The 18,381-nt window shown below is 47.6% G+C and overlaps 1 protein-coding gene across 1 annotated transcript in view; it reads left to right on the top strand.

Annotated features, from left to right (window-relative positions):
- The window catches only part of LOC137663389 (collagen alpha-1(VII) chain-like), a 125,308-nt gene that overhangs the window by 28,805 nt on the left and 78,122 nt on the right, over positions 1-18,381 (top strand). The window contains exons 24-42 of the mRNA XM_068400579.1: positions 247-437; positions 923-1,054; positions 2,248-2,322; positions 2,615-2,695; positions 2,788-2,814; positions 4,597-4,641; positions 5,549-5,617; positions 5,734-5,820; positions 6,485-6,511; positions 6,669-6,722; positions 8,395-8,430; positions 10,825-10,860; positions 12,375-12,410; positions 12,705-12,740; positions 13,789-13,821; positions 15,046-15,117; positions 15,930-15,989; positions 16,811-16,846; positions 17,942-18,022. Coding sequence (XP_068256680.1) covers positions 247-437; positions 923-1,054; positions 2,248-2,322; positions 2,615-2,695; positions 2,788-2,814; positions 4,597-4,641; positions 5,549-5,617; positions 5,734-5,820; positions 6,485-6,511; positions 6,669-6,722; positions 8,395-8,430; positions 10,825-10,860; positions 12,375-12,410; positions 12,705-12,740; positions 13,789-13,821; positions 15,046-15,117; positions 15,930-15,989; positions 16,811-16,846; positions 17,942-18,022 — 1,214 coding nt within the window. The remainder of the gene's footprint in view (positions 1-246; positions 438-922; positions 1,055-2,247; positions 2,323-2,614; positions 2,696-2,787; positions 2,815-4,596; positions 4,642-5,548; positions 5,618-5,733; positions 5,821-6,484; positions 6,512-6,668; positions 6,723-8,394; positions 8,431-10,824; positions 10,861-12,374; positions 12,411-12,704; positions 12,741-13,788; positions 13,822-15,045; positions 15,118-15,929; positions 15,990-16,810; positions 16,847-17,941; positions 18,023-18,381) is intronic.

The following is an 18,381-nucleotide window of genomic DNA, read 5'->3' as shown; positions in this document are numbered from 1 at the left end:
TCAAACATTATGTGATGTGTGCACTTTGAGTTGGCTTTCCTCACTCCGTCATCCTTTCTTCTTTCTATTCCTAGCTTGAGTGTCTTGGTTTGCTATAACTCACACACGCTGCTCCAGGTGAGTTCTCGCCTGGCTACTGGAGTACCTAATCCCAGCAGAGGTTATTAACAGGAAGATTGTGATGAGGGGTTTGGAAACTCTTATCTCAAACATTTTTGCTTCCGTTGAGTGAGCGATGTGTTTCAGGGATCCGCGTCATTGCTGTGGGTGTCTCAGGAGCTGACCCTGTTGAGCTCAACAGCATCTTGCTGCAGCAGAACCTCCAGAACGTTTTCTACGTCAGCACATTCGACGACTTCCCCCAGATCCTCCGAGAGCTGATAGAAGTCATTTGTTCTGACCCTCAGCCTTCAGGGGTCCAGCTACCATCTGGGGAGGTGAGCTGCTTCACAGCAGACTATAAGCCAGCTTGCTTGGCTCAAGTCATGCACAAGGACAATCTTCTTTCCTGAGCAAAGTTTCAAAGCAAAGTCGGAACAGATTTAGGACACTGGGTCCAATCCTGACCTCACCTACTGTGCAACCCTAGAGATAAGGAAGAAAATCTTTGAAATCAGGGGAGTGGAACTGAGGAAGCTAGAATACATCTTTGAAAGTTTTGTTGCATAAGGCCACTGGGGGTGCAGAGCACTTGAATGTATTATAAATTCATTGGCCTTTTTTAACTCTGGTTGATGGTCATTGGTACGGATGTGAGCTCATCTACAGAGTGTCTCCAATGGTGATATTTTATGGCTGTTTCAATGAAAAGGTTGGTAATATAAAAGCGCTGTGACCTCTTGAGACCTGTTGAAGGTTAGTGTTTGATGTCTGGTTCCAAGACCTGGATGATCACTAATGTAAACCAAACTTCATGTTGTAGGTTGCCAGACATGAAGCCAACAAGCAATTGCCATTTGGTGACACAGAGAGCAAGCCACACGTCCCTGATCCGTTATCACCTGAACCACATATCCGAAAAGAAGACAAGGCTTGTGGTCCCTGGTGTTTAAAGGTTAGAATTAGTTCACTGATGTCTATTCAGGGGATTATGTTTCAAAGAAACCCATTGATCACTGCTCTGATCAGGTCACTTCTCATACCTGTGTGGTGTGCAGTGGAGTTATATCAGTGTCAAGATCTTTGACTTTGGAAACCATGTCCATGTTTGGGGAGGTCATCCTAGAAGCTGCCATTTCAGCATGGGAAATGCAGCAGCCTCCTGTGCTCCTTCCCAGCAAACCAATGAAATGCAGGTCTTCCATAGATCCTGCTTCATATCTGCCAGCCCCATGCAGATGTCCCAGATGTTCTGTGGCATCTCAGATAGCTCTAGACCAGATGTGAGCCACTGAACAGACCGCCAAGTTGTCACTACTCCTTACTTCAGAAATAAAAATGTCAGGAGGCAAATCTACCCACTCCTCCTACCAGCAGAAATCCAGAGGACATGAAGAACAGTATGATAGCCCCAGAGCCCATGTGCTGGTATAGTGAGTTTACTGATGTGGCTGCAGCCAGCAAGACTGAACAGTCAATGTTAGCTTCACTGGAGAAAAGGAGAGTCTCAATAGTAGTTGGTGGACAGCTAGTCAGTGTGGTCAGCAAGGTCTGGTCATGCTTCAGTTCATAGGTAGGTGTCCACACTGGCAGGATAGCTCAAATGGTGATGTTTATGCTATGGCAGTCTAAAATTAGGTGAGATGAATGTTGTCCATGGATGGTTGAATCAGGATATTTATTTCATCTCTGCCAAACTCCTTTCCACAGTTTCTCCCATGGGGGAGAAGAATTGCATTGACTCTACCCTGAAGTCCTGCAGATATGTAACCAAGAATACTTAGAGCATCTCTGAGCCAAAAAGATCTTGAACTGTAGATGTAACACGGGCCAAGACTTCATGAGGCATCGATAAGTTCCCTGACTGCATTTTGTCCTCATACAACTCTTTGTTCTCCGTCCTGTTCTCCCAATTTCAAGACACAAGCTGGAGACATGATAAATAATGCATGACCTCCAAGGGACTTTAAATAGTCTGAGGAGATGAACAGGTCTCCTTGATGGTCAACCTTGCTTCTTTCTTCTGTTGTATAAGCCAAGGGGTGTGCTAGTCTGCATGTTATGGTCACTCTGGTTTGGGTTTATGTGCCGTCCTTTGGCAGATAATAATTTCATTACCATTTGTTCTATTTTTCTTTTCCTTTCAAGAGCTTCAGGGGCTCACCAGCTCATGGAGGCTATGACCCATACAGCTTTCCTACAAAGGGAGAGAAAGGAGAGAGGGTGAGTCCACCAGCATGAACCATCCACCCGATTAATTAATATGCAACTAAATGATTAGAACCAAAGAAGAGATCTAGCAAAGAATCATCTTCAGATCTTTTATGTTGGTGTTTTGATATATCCTGCTCCATGCTGGCTTTGAAAATCAGGCAAAAGGGAACTGACGCACGTGTGTGTGTGCTGGAAATTGGGGATTCCCTCAGGAGGGACAGAGGGCTAGTGCTGCATGAAGATGTTTGGATTTGTAGGTCTGGGGCCATAGCCTGCATACTGTTACTTTCCATATGTTTAGGGTCTACCTGGGAAGGATGGCATTCCTGGGCTGCCAGGCAGACCGGGTCGGACAGGTCCTCCTGGTCCCCCTGGACTCGTGGTAAGTATTTGTTTTAACAAACCTCATCAAAGAGCCATTTAAGAGAAAAGTGAGCATGGCTCTCAAGTCTCTCTCTCTGTCCTGTTTTGCAGGGTCTCCCTGGCATCCAAGGTGATACTGTAAGTATTTTGAATGCAGCAAAGATCATCAATACAGTGGGATCCTAAAGCTTTGCTTTTCAAGCATTTCAAAGGCTACTTCTGCTGAGCAGGACAGGACAACCAAGTGACCCATTTTGCCTCTATGAGGAGCTATTGCTGTCACTGAATAGCTCTGGATAGGCTTCCTTCTGTTCAGAGGTCTGGCAAATAGTGCAATATAACATGGACAAGTTTCTAGCCAAGTAACCCTCAAGGAACCAGAGCTGTCCAGAAGAAGGACAAGGACTATGAACTCTGCCTTCAGTCATATATATATATGTGTGTGTGTGTGTGTGTATATATATATATGTTCAGAAAAGGACCTGGGGGTGTTGATTGATGGCCGGCTGAATATGAGCCAGCAGTGTGCCCAGATGGCCAAGAAGGCCACCAGTATCCTGGCTTATATCAGCACTAGTGTGGCCAGCAGGACTAGGGCAGGGATCGTCCCCCTGTACTCGACACTGGTGAGGCCGCACCTCGAATCGTGTGTTCAGTTTTGGGCCCCTCACTACAAGACAGACCTTGAGGTGCTGGAGCGAGTCCAGAGAAGGGCAACAAAGGTGGTGAAGGGTCTGGAGCACAAGCGTGATGAGGAGTGGCTGAGGGACCTGAGGGTGTTTAGCCTGGAGAAAAGGAGGCTGAGGGGAGACCTTCTCGCTGTCTAGAACTACCTGAAAGGAGGGTGTAGTGAGGTGGGGGTCGGTCTCTTCTCCCAGGTAACAAGTGATAGGACGAGAGGAAACGGCCTCAAGTTGAGCCAGGGGAGGTTTAGATTGGAGATCAGGAACAATTTCTTCACGAAAAGGGTTGTCAAGCTTTGGCTCTGAGGGCTATATTGACAAGGGACTGGTACCAGGTTGCCCAGGTCACTTGAGATGCCCTAGGATTTCCAAGGCAACCATACAGGGCTGATAAAATATGGGACTTGATGGACTCTTCTGAAGTGAGAGCTGGAGGCCAGGCAGGTGTCAAAGAGCATCACGAATGGCACAAGACACCAGTGCACATGTAATGGAACTGAGCCCCTGACCTCCGTTGGCTGCAATGGGGTGTAAACAGCCAGCTCTTGTGAAGAAACAACATTTCAGTGGCACCATCTTGAACTTAACTCTATCTTTTGGGCTTGATTCAGTTGCTTAAAGAGTCATCTCATGTCATTTGAGATGCCGTGTTATCCCACCCATCCTCCAGCTGATGCTCCAGAAGGACACAGGTCTCCCATAAATCCTACATCATGTCTGCCAGCCCTGTGCCTTAGGTATCTCAGATATCCCAGGACACCCATGTTTGGGCATCTGGATCAAACTGCCAGGGTCTGTGATGAGGTAGCACTTATAACAGAGTTTGTGACGTTTGTGAGCCATGGTTTGCATGGATCACAGGGGTCTGGCACAAACCACTGCAGCCACTGGATGCCCCTTCTGACTCGTTTCGCTTCTCCTGGTGGATTAAGTAAGCAGCAACCCCTCATTCCTCACAGCTTCCCGTGGTGCTTGAATGTACTACACTGTCACTACATCAGGTGTCCATCCTACATGCACCCATCACAGAGAGGGACATATAACACACCCACGGGAGACACGTATATATTTCTCATCAATGTTGGGACCAAAATCCACTTCTAGGAACCTGTTTTCAAGACCCCTTTAAAAGTGAATGAAATTTTATTAGAGACAGGTCTGTAACTTGAACATCCCACAATGATGGTCTTGTGAGTGCTTTGCTGTTTAATGCTGCAGGATTTATTTTTAATTCCAGGGATCTCCTGGCTATCCTGGACCAGTGGGGCCAAAAGGAGACAGAGTGAGTTTCATTCCTGGGTTTCATTGGGCAAAAGCTGTTGTATTGCTCTGATCTCTAATTTCTAAGCATTTGTACTTAAGTAAGTTCAGGACATGTAGGCTATAAGTCACTTAAATGAGTCACCATCTCTGGATGTGTTTAAGAAAAGACTGGACATGGCGCTTAGTACCATGGTCTAGTTGCCATGGTGGTGTCAGGGCAATGGTTGGACTCGATGATCCCAGAGGTCTCTTCCAACCTGATTGATTCTGTGATTCTGTACAGTGACCTTTGGTGAATATGGACTTCCGAGCTATATGTAACCAGCCCAACATTGCTAGTCTTCAGCTTGGGGAGTTGTCCTTCAACTTTGCTAGGAGGAATCTAAAGTGTTCATGGAGAAAAGTGCTCCGTCCTTATCACAGGCCCTTGGCACATTTCAGTTGGTTATTTGCAGAAGGAGGTATTGCTCGGTTTGGCTCATTCTGCCTTTCTGAGTTTCCGCTATGAACAAGCCTGCTTGCATACATTAGGACACAAAAAGGTAAGGCTTCAAGATCAGTTGTGGGCAGATCCCAGGAGCAGTTGTCCTGTTCTTCCCTCATGCACGTTCTTCCTCCATCCTTGCATCTACCTGAGCTGTCTGTATGGCTACAAATCAGGGAGTGGATCCTGCTGAAACCCAATCTCTTTTTTTTTCCCTGGGATTAATTTTCTGCCATACCAGTAAGAGAGCTCATGGTCATGGCCATGTGGTTTCTGGTACCTCTGCAAAAGAGGTGGTTTGAGTTTGCAGCATAGAGGGGGGCTGTTGGGTTTTAAAGTCACTTAGACTGATCATGAAATTGCCCCAAAATTATGAAACTGCCTGATTGCACCCGGACCTCACAATGCACCTAAGCACATGTCTTCCTCTCCTTGTGCGCAGGGAGAACCAGGTTATGTCCTGGGAGGAGTGGAGGTGATTCCTGGCCGAAATGGGCAGCCTGGCCCCCCAGTGAGTATCATACCCGAGGTGAGGTGGACCCTTCAGCCTCTCAAGGGCTGGCAGAGAAGTGAAGAGAGCTGGGAGACAGCCCATATCCTGACCTCTCCTGGTTTTCATTGTTGCAGGGACCGAAAGGGCAGCCGGGGGTTCCTGGGGTAGCAGGACCGCCAGGTTTACCAGGGCCACAGGGGCCACCAGGGATCTCCATCAAGGTGAGCATGGTTATTTGAAGCATGGTTCTGTGATGTTCTACCACAGAATGAGGAGACCCAGCATAGTCCAGGTTCCCTGGATACTCTGTTCGTTCAAGGGCCCTGAGAACACACATTTCTCCTCTCCATCATGGGCTTCTCCCATTGAGGCATAAAAGGAGGAACTCTGAAAAATGTTCCCATCATCAGGGCCCTGCTGTTCAACACAGCAGGAATCGGTGGTGGAGCTTCAAAAGGTTACGGTCAGCCTTGTCTGACATGGACACAGATTCAGTGGCCACTAAGACTTTTCCAGCTCCAGGTCCCTAGGAAGGAAGGCTGGAGCGAAACACCCAGCATCACTTGTGCTTTGCACAGCCAAAACTGGACTGATGGTTGTCACCAAATGTCTCCTTGCACTGAGGGTGGGACAAAAATTTTCAGCAGAGATCAAGAGACCTAAACTCCCCTCCTCTACCCGAAGGGAGGGTTGTTGTAGGTTGCAATGTCTGGAGCATGCATGATAGCAGACACCTCTACTAAAGCTCTGTCTTCCCTTGGGGGTGGGAGTTTTGTTCTCTGGGCTTGTCAGCCTGCCAAAGCTTTTTGCTGGGACTAAGTTTAGAGAGGACCTCCTCTCTAAATTACCACCCCATGGTAATTCGTCTTGTCTTTTGTGTTTCAGGGTGAACCAGGGGATGCAGGTATCAGGGTAAGTACCTGAGATTGGCTTTCAGTTTTGCATGTGATGAGAAGCTTTTTTTTTTATTATTTCTAAGCTGCCCAATAGGCTCTGGTTTCCATACTTACCAGATGTCCCAAAAAGGACTGCTTGGACACACAGTAAGACTCTTCTGTGCTTCGTGCAGGGCCCTCGTGGGAGGAACGGCCTGAAGGGTGACAGAGGAGGCGTGGGAGAGCCGGTGAGTGGTCCACTGATGGCCAGTTGCTAAGGAAGAGCTGCCAGTCATGGTGGGAAACAGCTGTTGGCCTCGGGGTGCCCTCTGCCACCTGGGGTGGTTGTAGAGAGACAATGTCTGTTTCCAGTTCTCATCAGTTGCCACTTTGGGATGCTTCACTCCGCTGATGAGGGCTGGCACATTAAGCAGGGCCAATTAAGCATTTCTCACTTTGTCAGCTTCATCCTGTTGACCCATCACTCAGGAACTGCCAAAAAGGGAAATGTCAGAAACCCAGTTTCTGGGTTTCACCAGACATGAGGTACCAGCCTTTCATTTTGCCAGAAGCAAGGACATGCTCTTCCTCACGGCACAGAGCAAAGCTGTGAGAAGTGCATCCATCACTGTGCTCACCATGATAATAAACTCTGTGGTGTAATCAATCATGTTGGCAGACAATAACAAATGTCGCCTGATGAACGCTACTCCAAAGCGACAGTGATTCACTCTTCAGCCCCCACTGTCTCCACCACCCATGGAGCAGCTGAGTGTAACCCTGCTCCTTCCTACATCCCACCCCCTGGTGTCAGGAGGACGCAGAAGAACTGGGGCAGGTCCAGAGGAGGGCAAGAAGGTGGATCAAAAGTGTGGGACAGCAAATAGACTAAGCTGGCAGTAGATTTGAGACAAACAAAAGGAGGTGGTTCTTCACAAAAGTCCCACAAGGATGTTTGTGGTATAAGAAAGTTTGAGTTCAAGGAGAGATAAGAGAAAAAAAAAGAGTCCATGGAGGACTACTAGGAATAAGAGAAAGCACATTTGGTTTGGGAATTCTCTGCATTACAAATGAAAAGGTCATTACTCATATCAGATGCTTGCAGGAGCCATCAGCCCAACGGGGAGCCAAGAGTAGCTGAGACAAAGTAATAGCAGGGCAGATGGTGCAAGTAAGTGGAGGCACACTGGGATTTTCCCCCATTCCGCTCCACTCCCTGCTTGTACAGGTTTGAGTTCATGCATGGTAGACTAGATGCTCCATCTCCATCCAAGCCCTCGTTTTTCTCACAGTCCTCGTGTTTCCACCCAGTGGAAGATGTCTGCAGTTCCTGCTGTCAGGAGCAGTGTTTTCTCCCAAACACAGCCCAAGCCCTGGATGGGGCTGCTTCACTGAATCCGCCACCCTGCTTCAAATGGCCACTTAAACCCCCCCCTAGACCCCTGTGTTTAATTCTCTTCTCCATCAATGCTTGCACCTTGCCTGAAGGTTGATGGCTGGACATATGTCTTAGCTGAATGGTTACAGAGCAAATTTTTCCCCTCCTGCTTTGGAGGATGGCTAAGAGCAGAGCTCTGAAGCAGATATCTGGGTAGGACGTATCATGCTCTGCAATTTTTGGGATCGGCTTTCTTGAGTGCAACGCTGTGATTACCTTGCAGGGGATGGCAGGAACTGGCATTCCTGGCACTGTTGGCCCAAAGGGGGAAGAAGGAGAGGAGGTGGGTTGGCAATTCTGCAGTGAGATTTGCAGCGAAAGACCCCTTGGAGGGCTCAGTGTCTCTAAAGTCTCCTCCAGTACCTCTTTTCCAGGTTTTCCTTGGAGGGCATATCCTGTGGTTACCACTGGAAAGGGTCAGAGAAGGGAAGATATTGGGTTTTAAAGTCTGAGCTTTCACTGTTTCTTCTGTTTTCTTTCAGGGAGTGATGGGACCTCCAGGAGCACCAGGACCAAAGGTGGGTACTGAAATGCTGAACCTGAGTCCCTGTGCCTGGTACTCAGGTGCCAAGGAGAGCATCTAGCTCTCACCATTCATCATCGGCTGTGGGAGTGTTGACTTCTTACTCAAAAGCAATGAAAGGGAATAATTCTACACATCAGCAGTAACTGGGCTGTGGAAGTCATTGCTGCAGGGTGCTGCAGAGATATGGAAAGGTAGCGAGATGTGATATTTTAAAAAATAATAAATGGCATTTTTGTGGCCAGTGAGACTCTGCAAAACTGTAGTAGTTCACGATAAATGTGTTTTGGGAAGAAGATATAAGGAGCAGATTGTCTCACACCTGTATTTTGGACACCTTACTCTGAACCATCCAGGCCCAGATTCGTTCCCACACTTCCAGTGAAGACCAACCCTGTGAGAGGTGATACAGCCCATCCTGATGGTTGAGTTTTCTTCTGAAAGTGCCAGTCTTTTTCCAACCATTCAGGGAAAAGAAACCTTGACTTGACCAATTCTTTCACCTTGCTTAATAGCCTGGGGTCATGGGGAGGAATGATTTTGGTGTCCTGATGCTGCCAGAGGAAAGGGACTGGACAAATGTGGCTCCAATCCAAATCTGGCAACTCTGACATGAACCCAGGGAAGACGATGCTTGGCAAGGACTGGTCAGGAAGGGCCTCATGGCAGGCAGGAAGATTTTCTTGCAGATTGCTGCCTATCTCCCAGCTCTCCCTACTCATGGAGATGTGGGAGTTCAACTCCAGGGCTTCTCCGTGTGACAAAATACATGGGAAGCTGTGGGTGCAGGAGGAATCAGCTGATCTCGGCATGTACATGGACGATTGCTGTAGGAGGAAAGAGTCTTTCTGCTGAGCCAGGAGAAATGACTCTCAGTTCAGGTTTAAGTAGATGTTTGCCTCTTCCTGAAGCACCTGGCTTGAGCTCATGTTGAAGTTTGACACCAGAGAAAGACTCAGGAAGTCTGAATTTTCTCTGATACGGGGAGTGCCAGGTGTGGGTTTAGGTGGTACGTAAGGCAGCTCAGCATGGTCCCAGGTTGTTATGGCTCTCGGAGGAGCAACTACTTAGGATTGCGTCCTATTGCTCTCTACCTGCCCCCTTCTCCAGGTAACTCAGGATATACTCTTTGAATTACTGCTGATGGCCAAATGCATCTGAATCACTGATTTATTTCGTGTCTGTTAAGCTCAAAAAACGTTGACCCCAAAATAAATTATTTTCATACTTCCAAGAGAGGTGGAAAATGAACAAAAAAATAATATCCAAGGAAATGTTTCATTCAGCCCAAAACAAAGTGGTTTGCTTCCCTTTGCAGTGGTGCTTTTTTATTTCATTAAATAGAAGAGGATCTTAAATCTGTAAAGTCTTTGCAAGTGCTACCAGCCAGTTTGCTGCTCATGTCTTGCTCTTCGCAAGAGCAAAGATCTCCTTGAATGGCTCGGTCCTCATCCACACAAATACAGGTCTGTGACTGGGTGTTTCATGGACTGCCCACACGAAGCAATGGGGAGAAAGAGCAAAATTCAGCAGGGTGCTCACTGGTGAGGTAACTGTTGGTGTTGCTCATGAGCACTTTCTGAGTTGACAGCAGAAGGTGCAGGAGGCCATCACAGCTGCTCATTTTTGTTCAGGGTGAACCAGGACTCACCTGGCGAAGAAGAACGAATTGGGCCAAGGGTTTGCCTCTAAATTAATCAAATCAGAATGAAGTTTTAAAGATTAAGATAAAAAAAACCCAATATGTAAATATAGAACCCACAGTAACTGGGCCCTGGACCAACATCTCACCTTGCTCCTCTTGGTTATGCTCAGCCTCTGAGCTAAACCTGGACCCACCCCACAACCCCAGACCTGCACATTATCTATGCTGTAAACTCTCAGCTTTTCCAAGAGATTGACTCATCTTCAGCTCTCAAGCTCATTGGGAGGAAACAGTCTGATCAAGCGCAGGATAGTCCATATATAATTATAGTAATATATGTATATTATATTACATTGTAGATTTCTATGATACAACTATATGGTAACTATATATTATAATATGCATGAAATTTAATATTAGGCATATATAAAGTATATACAGTAATATATTTGATTATACAAGATATCTGAATGTATTCTAGGTAGCATACTGGTAATTAATATGCAATATACAATATATAAATGCATTGACTATATATATAACATATGCTATAAACTATATATATTACATATATGTAAAATTATTCTTTTTTTCTTTATTTTTTAATTTGATTTTCCCCCTGCTTTCATAATCTCCCTTGGAGGGAACATGCTCTGCATGTTCTTCTGCAGTGTGCAGGCCTCCAGGCTCATCCTGCTCTGCCCGTGGAGCCTTGTCTTAACTAAAGCATCTTCTGTTTTCCAGGGTAACAAAGGGCAAAGTGGTGTTAAAGGGGAAAAGGTGAGACTGGCCAGCACTGGAGTGCAGAGTGGGAGGTAAAAAGCACTGGCTCTGTTTTTGGGCTCAGAACAGAGCAGTTGAGATATCTGGTTGGAGATCCAGAGGAAGGGAATTTGAAGACCCGCCCCCCCAAAGGCTTCTCCCAGCCTGGTCAGATGTAACCGGACCACATAGCTACACAGAATGACAGACTGGTTGGGGTTGGGAAGGGACCTCTGGAGATCATCCAGTCCAACCCCCTGCCCAAGCAGGGTCACCCAGAGCACGTTGCACAGGGTTGCGTCCAGGCGGGTTTTGAATATCTCCAGAGAAGGAGACTCCACACCCTCCCTGGGCAGCCTGTCCCAGGGCTCTGGCACCCTCACACCAAAGAAGTTCCTCCTCATATTCAGATGGAACTTCCCATGTTTCAGTTTGTGCCCATTGCCCCTTGTCCTGTCACTGGGCACCACTGAGAAGAGTCTGGCCCCATCACCTTGACACCCACCCCTAAGGTATCTGTAAGCATTGATAAGATCCCCCCTCAGTCTCCTCTTCTCCAGGCTGAACAGCCCCAGCTCCCTCAGCCTCTCCTCATAAGGGAGATGCTCCAGGCCTCAGATCATCTTTGTAGCCCTCCACTGGACTCTCTCCAGTAGCTCCTTGTGTTTCTTGAACTGGGGGGCCCAGAACTGCACACAGTTACTCCAGGTGTGGCCTCACCAGGGCCATGTAGAGGGGGAGGAGAACCTCCCTTGACCTGCTGCCCACACTATTCCTCATGCACCCCAGGACACCATTGGCCTTCCTGGCCCCAAGGGCACATTGTTGGCTTATGGTGAACTTGTTGTCCACCAGAACTCCCAGGTCCTTCTCCGCAGAGCTGCTTTCCAGCAGGTCACCCCCAGCCTGTACTGGTGCACAGGGTTATTCCTCCCCAGGTGCAGGACCCTACACTTGCCTTTGTTGAACTTCATGAGGTTCCTCTCCCCCAGCTCTCCAGCCTGTCCAGGTCTCGCTGAATGGCAGCACAGCCTTCTGGTTACACACCACGTAACCAGAAGGTTCAGGAGCTCACTGCTGCTGAAGGAGCTCTCGTGCATGGGATAGCCCTTGCACCAATGGTAAATCCCCGGGAGAGCCTCTCTGAGCAGAGTCCTGGGGCTGGGTTAGGCGAGACACTGACCTGATCTGGTGGCTCCCATGCATCTTGTGGCTGTCTGCATACCTTTTCTTGTGTAGAAATGCCCATCTTTGATGGCTTTACTTGGGATGAGAGCTTGCCACTCTGCGCTTGATCTCCTGGTAGATAGCAATCAGGTGTGCTAGTGGTAAGCATGGGGAGTTCCATCTCTCACCCAAGAGCCTTTATAGCTGTCTGGCAGAGCTGTCTTGTAGTTAGTGAAAAATCGGGCTGAAGACCTCCCTCCCTCCCTCCCTCCCTCCCTCTGTCTGGGAGCTTCTCACTACAACAGGGACCAAAAGTGCTGAATCTATTTTCAGCCTGGTGGAAATTCTCTTTTGATGTTTTACAGGGACTCCCAGGACCTCCAGGGCAGAAGGGAGACCAAGTAAGTCAAACAGAAAGAGAACAACATGTTTGACTAGCTCAGATGAAGGTGTCCTGACTTTCCCCAGCTCGTTCCATGTGTGCAGCTCTTGCAAGCGCAGTTGAGTGTGTTTGTGGGGGACTTACACAGAGATGAAGCCAGCAGGGATGCACTTGAGCTCAGCGTCTCCTCTCTGTTTTGCTCTTGTGCTTCTGAAATGAGTTTGGAGGTGATTTAAGGAATGGATGGGGAGAGCAATGAGAAGAAATTTTTCATTGCTTCAGATTGTTCATTTTATGTTCTCTTGCCTTGCAGGGGGACCCAGGATTTCCAGGTGCTCCAGCTATGGGGGTAACTATGAGTGCATTACAGCCTTTCTTGTGCTATAGCTATGCAGCATCACCACCAGTGGTGCCAGTAGACCGAGGACCAAGAGACATGTGTCCCACTGAACTGCAGGAGGACCTAATGGACCTTTTCCTTGACCCTCCAGATGACTATGTCTTCTGCTGCCTTGCTCCACTTCTTGCATTCCCAGCCCTGCACCACAGTTGTCCACTGGCTCCTCAAAGGAGCTTCACTGCTGTGCAGGAAAGATAAGGGTAAAGCCTTCCCACCACTGAAGTCTTGTGCTCCCGGCATGTCCCCCACTCTAGCTGCCCATTCACAATGGGGTTTTGCTGGTCCCTGCTGAAGAGGAGCTGCTGACGGGTCTCATTTGCCTCATTCCCATGTGGAAACAGGGCACCCACAGCCTCCTCTTCACGTTCCTCCAAATGCTAGGGCATCTTTAAGGAGAAACCTTGGTGGTGGCCATCTCTGCATGCCCCACAGCATTGCTGCTAGGGCTGTGGGAGCAGCTGGAGGTTGCATTAAGGAGACCCACCACCAGGACAGACTGATGTGTCTTAGAGGATGTTTGAATGAGCAGGGTACCTTAGATTTCTTTCCTAGCAACACTGACAGAATTGTGTTGGAGACACAAGGTAGGAAGACAGCTCTGTAGTTCCTAAACCCATCTCAGGGCTGCTCTGCAGGGTTGCAGTGCAGTCTTTAAGATTCATGGCTGTCTGAAGGTTGGTCCTTGGTGTGTGTTAGCAAAGGCTAGAGCAGCTATCTGCCGATTACCCATTGCATGTGAGTGATCGTTCAGTCCCACCCCTGGAGCTAAAGCCTACTGAAGTTGGTGGGATTCCTTCACAAGCTTCACTGGGTTTGGGATTTGGCTTGTAGCCCGTTCTGGTGTTTTATGACCCAGTGCAGGTGATGGGTTTCCTATCCCATAACAAGGCTAAGATTCTCTTGCTTTGGAAAAGGTAAAGTGGATAGACCCTCCTTTGAAAGGGAGATCTTTTCTCCCAAATAAGAGAGCATTTCTGTGATTTCTTTTTATCCTCAGGTTTTGGGACCTCCAGGCAAGAAAGGTGTCAGGGTAAGTCCATTAATTAGCACTGCTTGAAACTTAGATGAGATCTTCACCTGAAAAAGTGAGGGCTGGACCATGTTTCACCATCTGAAATCATATCTCCCTTGTCATTGACTGGAGAGGAGAGGTTGGAAAAGTAGCAATAGTCTTGCCCTGGCTGATAATTCTTTTGCTTTTATTAACATTTTGTGCCTGTCATTCTCTTTCTAGCACCAGTCTGTGGGGAAATTTGGGATGTCCATGTACTAGTTTTAGAAGGTAGAGATCACTGACGCACAGATCCAGCCCACTCACAGAAGCTACTTTCCAGCCAAGGGAGGCATTGACATAAAATCAAAGCACAACTGAGGCTGGAAGGGACTTCTGGAGGTCTCTAGTCCCACCTCCTGCTCAAAACAGAGCCAACTTCAAAGCTGGGTCAGGTTGCTCAGGACCTTGTGTGCTGAGCATGTCCACAGACGGAGAACTCCCCACCTCTCTGGGCCCCTGACCCAGTGTTTGTCCTCCCTGTGACTGGAGGAAATGGAATTTCTCAAACCAGGGAGATGTCTGAGGCAGAGCTGTTCCCTGACTATGTTGTCCATATTGTACATCTGCTTTACAGGCAGGTGGATATAGTTCACTCCTGCAGAGGTCTCGTGGTGGAACATGATCTAGACTATCTTAATTTTTTAATTCTTCATAGCTTATTGCTAATCTACAGAGAAATAAAAGATCTCCCTTATCCTTGTGAGGAGTATTTACTGCAGGGGTAACTTCTCTTGGTTTTTTTGACTGCTGGTGTTCATAAAATACCCTCCCTCACCTCTTAGAGACAATGAGGTTTGTCCTGTTCACTGGCTTTAGATGTTGGAGCCAACTCCCTTCATTGATCTTAACATCAATTAGCAAAAGTATCTTTCTTTTTTTGGCTGCCTGCATTTAAGTAGTGACCTGGGACCTGAGTTTTATCCTGCTTATACCACTATAAATGCACACGTGGTGCTTTACAGTATACAAGTTGCATGGATGAAGAGGGTGTAACTGCTGTAATGGGGTTTGTATGGCAGAAGACCAGGTACTGCAGAGAAAGCTTAAGTGTAAACCCAGAGATGGATGAATGGGTGGGTTTGGCAAGGGAATGGACTTCGGAGTGTATTGAGAGTGCGACATGCAGCTCTAGGGACCCACGTGAACAGGGCTTGTTTTCCTGCATGGTGTTATTAGTTTTGGGGCTGTCTTTATTCACAGGGAGATATTGGACCAACAGGGGCCCTGGGACCACAAGGAGACAAAGGAATACAAGGAGAGAAAGGAGAGAAGGTAATGCACTTGCTTTTCTTGGCACATCCTCTATGGGTAGAAGGGTTTGTTTTGTTTGTGTCCACAAAGGAAGCTCTGAGGCAGATGGAATTCCTTGTGCTAACAAGGAGCACCCAAAGGGGAGACTTGTCACATGGAGAAGTCAAAAGCTCCTTGAAAGGAAGTCGGTGAGAGATGCAGAGTTACCAATGCTCAGCTCACCTGGCTACTCATGGTTGATGGAAATGCCTAGGATCTGCTCTGTCCTCTCCTGCTAGCTGTGAAGGTTTATGTCCTGAACTTGGAAGCTGCTCTGGCAAGACACTGTATCTCCCTCTGCGTCTTGCTTGGCACCAAACACAACATTGGCAACTAACTCCCAGTAGTTATAGCAAGGATGGAAAGCAAGGTGACCCTTGAGGGGGCTGCAAAATGGTGGTGGGGTGGAGACTGCTAACAGCAAGCATGGCATAGGACATGTTCCCAAGAGTGAGATAATGAGTGGAGCAGGGTCATGCCACCACGGCTTGTGCATGGCAATGGAAGAATTATAGCCAAGATCTGGAAGACTGGGATGGGGAAACTGAGGCACATACGAGGCTCTCCAAATAACACTCTAGTGAAAGTTGGGTCTCCACAACAGCATGTCTCAGAGGTGGCAAGGAGTGTAGTTAGGAGGGGAGAGGGACCATGTGGTGGCCATAAGGACAAACTGGGAGGTAGTACCAGCACAGGGTTTAGCCCTAGCTGTGTCTATGTGATACGTAGAGTTGCAGAGAGGAAAAGCTCCTCAAGCATTACACTGAGACACGCATCATCATTGATTTTTGCAGGGAAGTCCAGGTTTCGGCATTCCTGGTCAACCTGGGCTAAAGGGAGACCCAGGCGATAGGGTGAGTGGGACAATATGCTGGATGTGGAAAGGGGAGGGCTAAGGAGGCAGATCAGGAGGTTCAGAGACAAAAATCTGTCTGTCACTTCCATGCGTGTGAATTTGTTGGCCTTTACCCCTGAGGAAATGAATACTGGGGTGGTGACAAGGTGGTCTTGTGTGATGGGTAGTTAGCATTGTCTTCTGCAGTCAGGTGCAAAGAGGGGGCTCCTCCAAAGTGCAGAGAAGGATTGCTCATGGGTCTGGAAGAAAGCACAGACAGTCAATGCTCAACTGGTAATTCTGCGAATGGCAAAGCCAAGGAAGCCCCAGTGTGATTTCCAGTGACTTTATGTCCTGAAAGTGAACTTGACCTTTATCTTTCTGACTTTTGTGTCTAAGAAGGTGCAAGCTTCTGGTGGCTCCCACATGACTTCACTGATGTCTAGTAAGAGTTGGGTTAATGTCTTGATGTTCCCTCCTACGGGGATATTAATAGTTGCTTTCATTTTAAACCAGCAAAAACTTGCAAAACCTAACATCTTTGAGGTCCCCACCCCTCTGTCAAAGCTAGTCACCAAAGTATTAATGGCTTCAGAAGTGGGGAAGACAGATGCATCTAGGCCGTGTGTGCTTACAGCAGCCCCTCTTCTCTTAGGACACCATCTGTTTTCCCCTTCTCTGCATTTTACTACACTGTTTAGCTGCTAATACCTGCAATCAAAAAGCTTTACAACATCGAGTCTGGGATTTACACCCTTTAGATACCACAGGGGATCCTCACTTGAGATTATTCTACCTGTATCATTCTTGCCATGTGACTAATGGTCTGTATTTCTCCAGGGAAATGTGGGTTTGTCTGGCAAACCAGGTCAGAAGGTGAGTCCATGCAGTGATTGCAACACGTAAAGCATTGTCTCATGACTGATGTCTGTGTCACCCAAAGCATCTTGGGTCAGTGGGGTTTCATCTTTGCTATGTGCCTAGTGTCAAAACATGGGGAGTGTTCAAAAGCTGAAGGGTCTGAACAAATTCTGCTTGGCTGGAGCCTCCATATGACACACCTGCTCTTGCATCTTTAATGAGGCTTTAAAAAAATCTTCAAATCCTGGCTTATAGGATTCCTCCTAGCAAAGGTTCAGAACTGGTCAAGAGAGGTCTGGAAAACATCCCAAATGTGGTGTTTGTTCAGTGAATCTGTCTCGCTGTGTACATTTCTCAAACAGCATTGCTCCTCAGGCTTGGCTGAAGGAGCGTATGGATTTGGAAAACGTTACAGCACGATACATAGCCCCGTAAATGGAATATTTAGGCTGGATCAGCTTCATGGGCATGGAGAAATTGGATGTCAAAAGAGATAAATGAGATGCATCCAAGACAGGATGTGTTAACGAGATGTGTTAATGCAGTTGCAAAGTGGAGAAGGCAGCAGGAGGTATTTTGGGTTGGGAGAAGGCATGGTGAGGTGGTTGAGTGATGAGGAAGTTCTCTGTTGTACAAACATCAAGCAGAGCAGATGCGTAAGTACCCATCCATGAGAGCTCAACTGATTTTACAAGGGAATAGAAGTTAAAACATGGAGGGGGAACTGACCCTGTGTCCACACCACGCTCTCAATACTGTACCTGTCTCCTGGGTCTCTGCTAATGGGCCACCTCATTTGAACTGCAAAGCTTCCTGGAGCTGGAGAACCTCTGAAGAGTCTGTCCTGCAGTCTACCAAGGCTGATAGTGGAGTCTGGATGGACTACATTAGAGATGGGTGCTTTGCAGCATAGACTGCTAAGCAGATACTATAAGCACAGCCCTTCCTCAGGCAGGGTAGATGCTCTGAGCCCAAGCTTCAGCCAGGAGTGTGGAAGCAATTGCGTGGCCGTGGGGCCTGTCATGCTGTCCGAATATGCCCTGCAATATCTAAAATGTGTGGACTATGAAATGCAGAAGAGGAATATAACAACAGGTTTGTTTTCTTTAGGGGGATATAGGTCTGAAGGGAGAGAAAGGAGAACGAGGATTACCTGGGAAACCAGGCGAGACCGGACTAAGAGGTAAAGATGTAAGTAGAAGCTGACAATCCAGTCAGATGGTCATGCTGACCCCCTTGGTACACCACTCTGTACCAAGCTGACAGCTCCAGGTCATGCCCTTGCAGTAGCAAGTAGGAACAAGTGATAAGATGGGACCAGGCAGAAACATGCATGTTATACAAGCCTAGCTGGGCAAGAGACAGGTCTTAGCACAACAGTGGTCAACAAACAAGGCTGGACAAACTGCCTTTAATTAGGCATGATGGTTTGCTCATCAAGGGATCTAACCTCTCATTTGCTCTGTCCACTCTTTCATTGCAAGTGAGGAGGTAGAGCCTTTGCAGGTTGTCATTAGGGCATGCTTTAGGCTAGGTTTTGGGACAGTACT

The sequence above is a fragment of the Nyctibius grandis genome, chromosome 5 (genome assembly GCF_013368605.1).
Source record: "Nyctibius grandis isolate bNycGra1 chromosome 5, bNycGra1.pri, whole genome shotgun sequence".
Taxonomy (NCBI): domain Eukaryota; kingdom Metazoa; phylum Chordata; class Aves; order Nyctibiiformes; family Nyctibiidae; genus Nyctibius; species Nyctibius grandis.
This window is presented reverse-complemented; position numbering and strand designations above follow the sequence as displayed.